General features: G+C 39.5%; 1 protein-coding gene across 1 annotated transcript in view; it reads right to left on the bottom strand.

Moving 5' to 3' along the window:
- The window catches only part of ptprjb.1 (protein tyrosine phosphatase receptor type Jb, tandem duplicate 1), a 46,820-nt gene extending 36,608 nt beyond the window's left edge, over nucleotides 1-10,212 (bottom strand). The window contains exon 1 of the mRNA XM_034878493.1: nucleotides 9,980-10,212. Within this exon, the coding sequence (XP_034734384.1) occupies nucleotides 9,980-10,048 (69 nt within the window). The 5' untranslated portion in view covers nucleotides 10,049-10,212. The remainder of the gene's footprint in view (nucleotides 1-9,979) is intronic.
- Between the last annotated feature and the right edge of the window lie 821 nt (nucleotides 10,213-11,033).

The raw sequence follows: 11,033 nt of genomic DNA, 5'->3' as shown, positions 1-11,033 counted from the left end.
ACTCTACTGACCACTATATAAACATTACTTCAACCCAAAAGGCAGCCTGCCCCTCTCTGATTCCCTTTCATTCCCAACAGTCTGCCTTTGCTGCTGATAATGCTCCAGTTCCTTCCTCCATAATAACACTCAGACCCAATAACAGTCAAGAAATGACCTTAAAAGCTGTTTGCTTAGGAGTCGGCCTATTTTACCGTATCTCCTCATAATCTGATAACTTGGACCAACAATGTAAAAGGTACTTTATGTCTGTACCTCAAATTACGCAAAGTTGCATGGTGGAGGGAGAGAGCTGGTGGTGCCCTTGTTGACTTGAGTGGAGAAAGTGGATTTCTGTAGTTTCTGCAAAATAATGTTATCTGACTCTATCCAAAGCATGTGTGTCTTAGGGATAGCAACGCAAAACAAGGTTCACAAGGCACAAATGGAGAAATGCATAACGTTTTCAAGTCTTCTATTTTCTTTTGTTGATTTTTCCTTTCCATTTTCTATTTGACCTTTTTCAGTCTTTTGTACTACAATAGCTTATTGTCAGCTGTCTAGTGCATGTCTTTGCCGCTGACTCTTCACTTCAATTTTTTTTTAAATCTTTCTCCTCTTCCATTATCAGGTAGCCTGGCTGTGTGGCCCAGGTGATGTATTCTACACAATGACCAATAAAAAACCCTGGGAATTTTTCAAAATGTTGTAATTAATGGAGTCAAATAAGTTGAGCATTGCATCGTACCTTTAATTACTAATATCAGACTTGGGTTGTCATGGTTTATGACCAATAATAGACATTTTCAGTAGCCGTTGCCACTTAGTAGGCCTGGTCCACAGTGGCTGCAAGCATGGGGTTTCTGTTGCGTGTCAGCTGTGGCGGCTTTCAATGTCCTACACACCAGAAACGTGTCTGGCGCGGCGCTGCTGTTGCTAGGTGACGTGCAGGGAGGGCTACCTCGGGACATAGCGCCGACAGAGTTGGATCACCCTCGTTGGACAAATGGGGACAGAGGACAGTCAGGCTCGGACAACGTACACGGGCTCGAGTTGGGTTTTGATTTTTTTTGGGCCCAACCTAAGCTTTAATGTGTGATGAGATCTTTTGAAAGTTACTTCTCACTTTCTTCTACCAGTCTCTAATAAACTGGCAGCTTGTTCGCTATTTAAAGTTCATTACCTCAGTGGCTCCTTGGTGACCTACTCATTGTTTCTTCTCTAACATGACTTCCTGTCACTTCCTGAGCCCACCCAGATACCACTGATAACAAATGGGAACAACATAAAAGGACTATATAGTGAAGCACGATGGTGTACTTCATACACCCAGGCTCATTAATGTCAAATAAAGGACTACAAGCGCTACATGACATAGACTTCTAAATCAACAGTTGTCTCACTTAAACTGGTATAGGTTCCCTTAAATAATAATAATAATAATAATGTATGCTTCATTACTTACAATTTACACTCTGTTGTTAATACACAGGCCTGAATTACACAGACATGCTCAGTACCTATACATGCACTAAATGGAAAGATATCAAAGTGGGGGGGCTGCCCATGGAAAGGCACCCAGAGCAGTTGGGGGTTCGGTGCTTTGCTCAAGCGCACTTTGGCAGTGCCCAGGAGGTGAACTCTCCAGCTACCAGTCCACCACCATACTTTGGTCCATATGGGGACTTGAACCAGTGGTCCTCCAGTTCCCAAACCAACTCAATCTGAACCTTTAGGTTTGATTTCCATCATCAACGTCCCTGAACAATGTGTTAAAATGCAAGTTTTGGTATTGTAGTTTAGATTCAGTCATGGGGTTCAATGGAATACAATTGATAGTAACTAGGTTTGGTCGTGTATTAAAGTTTGTTTCTAACTGTATCGCCACACATGACTCATTCTGCCATGCAACATTAGGATTGTTGCTTCCGATTCCTTTACAGTGTCAGGGGAACCCATGACCTTTGACCTCTTCTAAACTACAAGAGAACCTGTGCTGCAGTTTACCTCATCCAAAAACAAAAGGATTTTTTTCTATTTATCTCTAGTGTCTGTATATACATAAATATTACCTCTTTATTCAATACCCCAGTACACACATCTACATGCATCACTCTTCCTTGGTCCTAAAGTGTTGCTAAAATATAATACCCTATAAAAATGGCTAGTAGAGATAAAAAATAAAACTAAATGTATATTATATATCCACGTATATGTATTTTTTGAAGTTTTTGGTGTTTTTCCCGAAGTTTTTTGATATTTTTAATGTTCGCTTATTTCGACGGCCCATTTTTTGTGACAAAAAAATGATAATGAACTGAAAATGGGTCAATTTGACCCAAGGATATTGTGTTCTGTATTTGACATTGCATTTGAGAGTTATAGCCTTTCTGTGAGAATGCCAATGGCACAAAACTCAATAAGAAAAATTCAGAAATGAGCATCCTCCTGTTGAAAATATCTACTGGCTCTAAAAACTCCCTGCCCGTGACAAATTCAGCTATGAGTGTGTTTGTCTCCAGGTACAGTATCAGCCTCCCAGACCGCAGTCCTGCCGCTGGTATCGCGAGCCACATCAGAGGCTATGGAAATGAGTGACGTAGTATTTACTGTTCCCAGCACTGTGCAGAGTGCTGAGCTGCTGCAGATACCCATCTAAGTACAACGCACTTGTCATTAGAGCTTCCTTCTCATGCCACCAGCAGTGTAACAGGAGGAAGATGTTTGAACGTATACAGACTACCACCCACAGATTATGGACACAGAGGGTTGGGCCATTACACTCAACACGGAAGTGTGATCAGTGTGATGTTTGAAAGGTGTTAAAGTGGAGCGTGGGGTGTGATGTGTGCTCATCTGCGGGGAAGGAAGAGCGGAGAAGACATAGTGTGGGTTTTGTATTATTAGCGACTGGCTTCTTTGTGCTGTATTCAAGGAACATAAATATCTGTGTTAAATCTCATGGCAGCATGTCCAGTATTTCTTGAAGAATTTCACTTGATAAGAAAAATGTCAACCTGCTGGTGGTACTAGAGGAAACATCAGCAGGTCATTAGGCTATGTCATGGGGACCACGAATACCAGTACAAAATGTCATGTCACTGCATCCAACAGTTTTTGAGATATCTGAGTCTTGACAAAAATGGTGAAGCCTCCAACTTTTTGCCTTTAAAAACACTCCTTTCAACAACTGACCCAGACACGCTGTAATATGATCATTTTGAACTAATGGGGCATTAAAAATCTTATTTAAAGCACTTCAGCACTCCATCTGGAAAGGCAGTGTGATCAAATGGGAGAGAGCGAAAAGTGAAACAAGAGAAAATAATCATTTTCATCCCCACTACAGGCTTGCATGGTCGTGACTCGCTCAGAGGCCACTGGTAGAACGATAGCTATCTGCTGACAATGAGGCCTTTGAGGCCGAGAGAGGAACCAGTGTCTCATTTACATGGATTGGGGAACTGTGAGTCTTTGTAATTCATCTTGTACATGCTGAGCTTCCAGTCACAACCCTGGTTGACAGCAGCCGGTTTCGGGATTTAATTTGAAACTGGACCGTCCTAAAACAGATGCAGGGGGGTTTGGGAGTGGGCGAAAGTGGAGGCTGCAGCATTCCACAAAGGAGAACTTGACTTCTGACTTTTGCACTTTAGTTTAATAATGGGATGCAAGCGTTCTAATCTAGATACAGCGAGAAGAATACATTTTGGAGAGGGATACTTGTGTTCACATCAGACGTCATGACGTCATCACACGTCAGCCACATTTTACAGTAGTGCAAGGCATTAGAATATCAGTGTTCATCAGTCCAGAGCCCCAGACAGGCCAGTTCTGTTAAGTGTTAGAAAAGGCCCTGTTTCCTTGTTCCAAGATGTCCTCTATTGATAGCAAAGTTACCATTTCTGCGTGCTGTGAGGAGGCCAGACAGAGCGAGTGTGAGAAACAGATATGGATAGGAACACAGAAAGGCTGCATAATTATGCAAAGTGTTGTACTTTTCCTGAGTCACCAACATGTCAAGCTGGGACTTTGCATGCACTTTGCCTAATAAAAAACGTTTTTAAATCCCGTTTCCACCTGACTTCCATGATGGTCGGACAAAAGTCACAAAACGTTCTTAAATACAAAAAAAGAAGAACAGTACATCATCTACTGAATGGACATGTTATTTCAAGTAGAAAAGCTGGCCTTTTACTATAGACTGGAAGTGTCTGAGAGAAAGGACAGAATCATTAAAGAACTTAGATATAAAAACTGAATTATGCACTACCATGTTAATGTATCAATTCTGTTTAATTTAGTGTTATAAATCAATTTAATAAGAAACATGGCCTTCTATTTTCACACGAATATTGTGCATACATGTTGCAACTGATAAGGTCTCACCTGTGACACCCACCAAAGTGCTGTTGCACACCGTTCTGAGGAAACATGTTCAACCAGGAAACTGTAGCAAAACGGTGCACACTGTCACATCAAGGTTTTGGGACTGAACGTGCCCCTGGTGTTTTCAAATATTCTGCCTAAGTATACCTCTTCAGAAATCTTATTGATTAATTGAGTTTTGTGACCTCACATTATTCCATCCACTTAACAGAAACAGTGATGATAACAGTAAAGATTCCTGAATTACTTTTTACCCCCCAAAAATTATTCTTTTCACCAGATACATACAGTATAGAATACCATAGTCTTTTTTTCTGTTTCCATTACATTGCATTTCATTTAGCTGACGCTTTTATCCAAAATGACTTCCAATATGGTACTTTCAACTCTGTAGTGCAAGTACATTAGCTTTAAATAAGCAAAACTAATAAGAGTCAAATGTTGGAAGAGATGTGTTTTTAGCCATTTGGCGGAAGATATGTAGTCTTTTGGCCATCCTGATTTCAATAGGGAGCTCATTCTACTATTCAGGAGCCAGGAAAGCAAACAGTCGGGACATTGTTGAGTGATTAGTTGTCCCTCGCTGTGATCAGGTTGGCTGATGCAGATTATTTTTCTTGGTAGCGTTCACTCAGCCTGACATAGCATCATCAGGTAGATAGATAGATAGATAGATAGATAGATAGATAGATAGATAGATAGATAGATATTGATCCCAATACAATGGGAAATTACAGCGCTACAGCAGCAAAAATCTGTCCCACAGCAGAGAATATAAATATAAATAAAATACTAGGATACAATGTACATGCATACAATATACATGAAATAATAATAGGAATATAAGACAGGAAACAAATATTTGAATATACAGTAGCTGTAGGACTGTGTAGGTTGGTGAACAGAGTTGGCCTATGAGATACAGAGACCACTGACCAGCGCCATGGTGTAGACAAGCTTATCAGTCTCGGAGAATTAAGGTCAAAATATTTAAAAAAAATATGAAATTCAATGAAAATGAAATTCAAACCAAGATACAAACTACAAATATATGTATATATATATATATTCACTGTAAACAGGTAGTCAACTGCAGACTGTGACGTGTACTGATAAGGATTGGTAATGGAAACGTGTTCAGAATGGAAAATATCACTATGCAAACAATAATTCCTTTCAGGGAAGCAACACATTTCCCCTTTTTCTACTGTAACTTCCTTGCTTCTGTGCTTTTAGTGACGATGTTAAATTTACATGAAATTAAAAAAAAAAAAAAATGTCTAAATGAAGGACAATCCGGTAAAGGAAATGTTGTCGATATAGACTGCACGATGACCAAAATCCAGCCAGGACAGTATTCTATTTTTGGAAGCAAAGACATTTGCTCCGGTATTTAGTATAATTTATTATTAAGTTATGATCTGCAACCTGACCAAAGAGGGACACATAGGTGTTGCGCCCCATCACAACTTCCTGAATTCAGCAATGAAGTGCTGACAAACCCTCAGGCCCAGATTAAAAGAGTGAGAGGACAACAATGAAACGACAAAAAAGAGCGGAAAACAGACAACACGCAGGAGGAAAAAGGAAAATCAATTAAGGACAAGACAAGAATAAGAAAAACTATTACAACATATTTTGTCCCTTAAACCTTTGGGTTCTGTGTTGCCGTCAACAGCATGTGGCCACTAAGATCCAACTCTATCTATATGAAAATGATGTCTCTCTCCATCTCAATTTCAATTTTAGTTTAGTTTTATTGGCATTGCTTACATTGCCAAAGAAGATAGTATATACATAAACTTTAGCATAAATGCCAACTTAAACAAAGTAATAAAGGCATGAGGAACACTGTAACATACAGTGACGGACTGGCAGTGATGGGTAGTAACAAAGTACAAATACTTTACTTTACTACTTATTTTTGTGCCGACTTTTTACTTTTCCTCCTTACATTTTACAAAATTTGGGAATATACGTCGCACTTCCGCACCACTACAAGACAGATTTGGCGGCAAAAAGATGGCGATAATGTTAGCATAGTAATATGGACGACGACATGATTGAACTATTACATTGACATATTACATTTACTATTATTAGATTCCATGTTTAGATGCTGAGTGAGAACTTTTGCCATCTCAGCGGACTGGTAATCTGGAATTTGGGCAGAAGCCAGAGGGGCCTCGGGCCCTCGTGGGCTGATTGGGCCGCTACATGGAAACCTCAATCAGGTGATGTCCCTGTCGGCCATTTTTAAATGTCTACTGAGCCGGCCCCACATTTCACTGCCATGTAGAGCAATGGGTTCTAATACGAGTCGATTTTTTTTAACCAAGCTTAGATTAATAACTGGCGTCTCTCTCTCTTTCTCTCTCTCTCTCTCTCTCGCTCTCTCTCTATTTCAATTTTCAATTTCATGTTGCTTTATTGGCATGACAAAAATAATTTTTTGTTGCCAAAGCATTAGAACAGATATTCACATAAACAAGGACTAAATACATCTAATATAACAATACAAGTAAACAGGATACTTATGATATAATTGTAGATGCAAAACAAATCATGTGCATGTCCCTCAAAGGGTACATTTAAACCATAATAATTCAAAAAGAATAGAAAAATAAAAATGATAATATAAATAAATTCTCTTTTTATTTAGACTTGTATTGTGTTAGGGAAAGACATACTTCCCCTGATGAAAAAGTAAGCTGTCTGTCCTCAGTGCAGGTAGTGAAGCCTGGTTTATGTTTTTAATTTTTGGGAAATATTTTGGTTGTCATGTGTTCATATTTGGAACATGCACCAAATCCAACCGTACGATGTCTCTGTCTCGAAATGAGATTATCACGATTGTCTCTCAACTACTAATTACTGGATTCCAGGGGTGGACTGGGACAAAAATTCAGCCCTGGAACTGGAGCCACACCAGCCCAGATTCCCATGTCCCCACCTACGGACACATGCATTCACTAATTACATCTGTACAGATGGTGAAATAATATAAGCAGCACCTTATGTAACAGATTCTTTCAGATTCTTTTTAACCAGATTACCACACTGGATTCCATACAACGCTCACGTTCATTCCTGACCTAACTCATCTGTACGTTCCTCTGATCTTAAGCATTAGTCAAAATTATTCACAATTTCTGCTTTTTTCATTCAAATGTTAGGCATAATTCTACATAAATGAGGTTTAATGACCGTGAATTGCATAAAGTAGTGTAAAACTAGTGGTAGTAAGGTGGTGGTAGTGAAAACTAGAAAAAGTCTGAACATTTTTTGGGTTAAACAGCACACGTTTATAACAAATTTACACATACTGCCTTTCTTTTCTTAGTTGTCCCTGTCAGTCTTCGGTTGTCTGTGTTTCATTCTATTGACACCGTGCATATTGTCTCTCTAGTCCCCCATCTTTTCATCAGTTTTTAACTCTCCAGATCTGCAATTAAAATGTTTTTTATGGCTGTCTGGGATTATACTTCAGGGTATTTCCTTGCTCAGAATCGGCCTTCTGCGGAACACATAAAGAAGGGGTGTTTCTGGGGGTCCATCCCCAAGCAATTTTGAGGGAAAAAGACTTCAATTCCTGCATTCTGATACATTTTAAGGCACCAGTATATGGTGAAAAAACGTCTATATTTATGGCAAGGAAATCACAAAATTCCTATGGCAGATGACAAGTATGTAATTATAATGGAATATTATTATATTCAGCAGTCCCGTCCACAACATGTATTAAGAATCCCTGAAATTGTGCTGTCAGTAAAAAATTAATTTTTAACACCGTAACATGCAGTCAAATCTCATATAGACAATCACATGAGTCTGTAAAGCTGCCTCTCTCTTCCCAGTATCAAAGCCAGCTGTGGTGGTGGCAGGTTCCCATTTGCATGTGTGTCTCCATCTCTGCCCGACGCGTGTTCTTTTCATTGTAGATTGAGTCAACACGCCGTCACCTTTACTTCCTCCAATGTATCATCAGCGTTTCACCACAACACAATAAATGACTACATTTGAGAACCAATAAGACAAAAGATCTAGACTTAGGCGTTCCTTACGTGTATATTCCGTACCATTACAGTCTTCTTCATTATTATTTTGTCTGATAACTAATATTTTTGAGGGCAAGACTGAACTTTTGATGCTAGTTTTGAAATAATATTCCAAGCTGTGGATCATAGTCTACAAGTATTGCATGTGTATTTTGTAGTTTTATTTTACCATGATAGAACAAACCTATACGTGATAATACATTAAAATCATGGGCCGATCATTCACAAACCGTGCAACAATTTTCAATCTTTGCCCCTCAAATCTGCAGACAGGAAGAGAAACGTTGTTGACGCTCAGCTTGACGACAACAAGAAGTAGATCGTTCACTTTTGTTTAACTAATACTTGTGTAATTGTACACTATCGTCATAGATTAATCCTACATGTGGATGTTGGCCCCAGGTTATGAAATGCAAAGTGTGTGTATTTAAATATTCCATTTTATGATTCAAATGAGGTCCACCTCACAGTCTGTGTATAAATATGTAAGGGTTTTTGTATGATGTGTTGTTATTGAAACCTAGCACATGAACAAGTTCTCATACCTAAACGGGAAAATGTTTTTTTTAGCATCTTTGCTTTTTAATTTGATGCTTCTTTAGGCTAGTATTAGGGTTACAGTTGAAGTAAGCAATCATTGACTGTTGGTAGGAGACGAGTCTCAAAGTGCTGTCTCTGGTGTCAAAGTCACACAGTTTTTGTACTGCGTGTACTTTCTGTACACATACAGTACCTATCCACCCAAAGCTCCTCACCTGGAGGTTTTTTGCGGTAAGTGTGTTGTTACACACTAGATACACGTGCACATCATTCCATTCCTGACCCCTTAGTGTGTGCCCCACACATCCTCACATGCCATTCTCAACCTCTCTCCCCCTTCTCTATTTCTCTCTCTCTCTCTCTCTCTCTCTCTCTCTCTCTCTCTCTCTCTCTCTCTCTCTCTCCAGAAAAACTAGTGGGACAAGTCAGGTGGGTCTTTGTTCAGGGGGATGCATTTAACACACCACAAGTGCAATCCTGGATAAACAACAGTCCAATAAAGATATTTCATACATGTAGTATCTCATTAGAGTACTTTTCAAATTTGAAAATGCATTTTTTTTTCACAAATAAATCCTACATCGTTAGACTTAATATAGGCTCACCACGTCTTCCAATGAATGGCCCTCCATTGTTCCACCTCTCCAACTGAAGGTCGGTATTAATAACTTGCTGACATACATTTGAATCCAATTAAAACCTTCAAAGGGTTCTTCTTCTCATGGAAAACCATGGCACCAAACCTTCTCAGGGTGAATTTGGCTTGTAAAAGTTGATATTTGCTTTCATAAACTTTTCAAGTGTAATCTGGAACCAGTCGTGGCCAGAGAAGTAAATCACCTTAGAGCCCTTGCAGCAGCTACCTGCGCAACAGGTGCGCTCACACGCGCGTGCATGAAAACTGACCTTCATCATCCAAACAAAGCGCCCCGTTGTCACGAACAAAACACCAGCTGGTTCAATTCTGAACATCTAAAAGAATAAAAACCCTTTTTTTCTTCTTTTTTTTTTACCTTGAGGAGAGCGCTGAAGACCAGGAGAGTCCACAGAGAGACGCCGGAGCGCGGCGGTGGCTTCATCATGCCGCACGCTTTCGGGAAAACAGATTCAAGTGACTTTTCACTTCAGAACATTCATGTCCAAATTTCTTTGTCGCTTGAAAAGGCTCTCTGCTATCGCTACATGAGGAGATTTAAAAGTCAGAACTTTCTCTTCTCGCTGTGGAACGGGGAGGAGCGGCGGCCGAGCGCGTCACTCCGGGAAGTTTGGTGAAGTGTGCCACTCCTCTCATCATCGGTTCCCCCCTCTCTCTTGGGGCGTAAATACACACAGTGGTGGGAGAAGGGGGCTCTGACTGTGTGTTGGGCAGAGAACTGGTGATTCCGTGAAGAAGAACTTGCATTAAATTGAAAAAAAGTGCCATTATACTGTATGTCTTTGGAAAGCCAAACTCGTCTCTTTATCATTTGTAGAATAGTCTGTGTAAATCTATATCAAAATGATGTATTATAGATGAACTATAGATAAAAAAACAATTATTAAATTGATTGAGTCATTTATTGTTTTCCTTGGTAGCCTATTTTTGGTTTGCAAGGGTTGAAATGCGCCTTAAAAAACTGGCATACAGATATGCAATAATGATTGTAGAATCTATATTTGGACGGGTTCTAGGTGTTGAGCATCGTCATGGTCCATCGGCAAGAATGTATGACGGAAAACAGGTGTTTCCGTTTGAGTCATTTATTTAGCATGTACACATTCAGAGAGAAATCAGATGACGCTTGACGCATGTGGTTTTTTTTTCTTCTATTAATGATAAACAGAAAAGACACAACATACTATGTTAGGTGCCTAAAAGAATACATGTAAGTACTTTTACACGGAGAGGGTGAGGGGTAGGCCTACTACTGCTTAAATTATAATTATAAGTAATTATAACAGATAAACACTGTGTCAAGTCAATGAGATGATAATATATACCTATAAAGTAGCTAGCTGCAAAATATATATATTGCCTGTGTGTGTGTGTGTGTGTGTGTGTGTGTGTGTTTGTGTGTGTGTGTATGT

Source organism: Etheostoma cragini, chromosome 8, assembly GCF_013103735.1.
Source record: "Etheostoma cragini isolate CJK2018 chromosome 8, CSU_Ecrag_1.0, whole genome shotgun sequence".
NCBI lineage: Eukaryota > Metazoa > Chordata > Actinopteri > Perciformes > Percidae > Etheostoma > Etheostoma cragini.
Note: the sequence above shows the minus strand (reverse complement) of the source record. Positions and strands in the feature narration are given on the sequence as shown.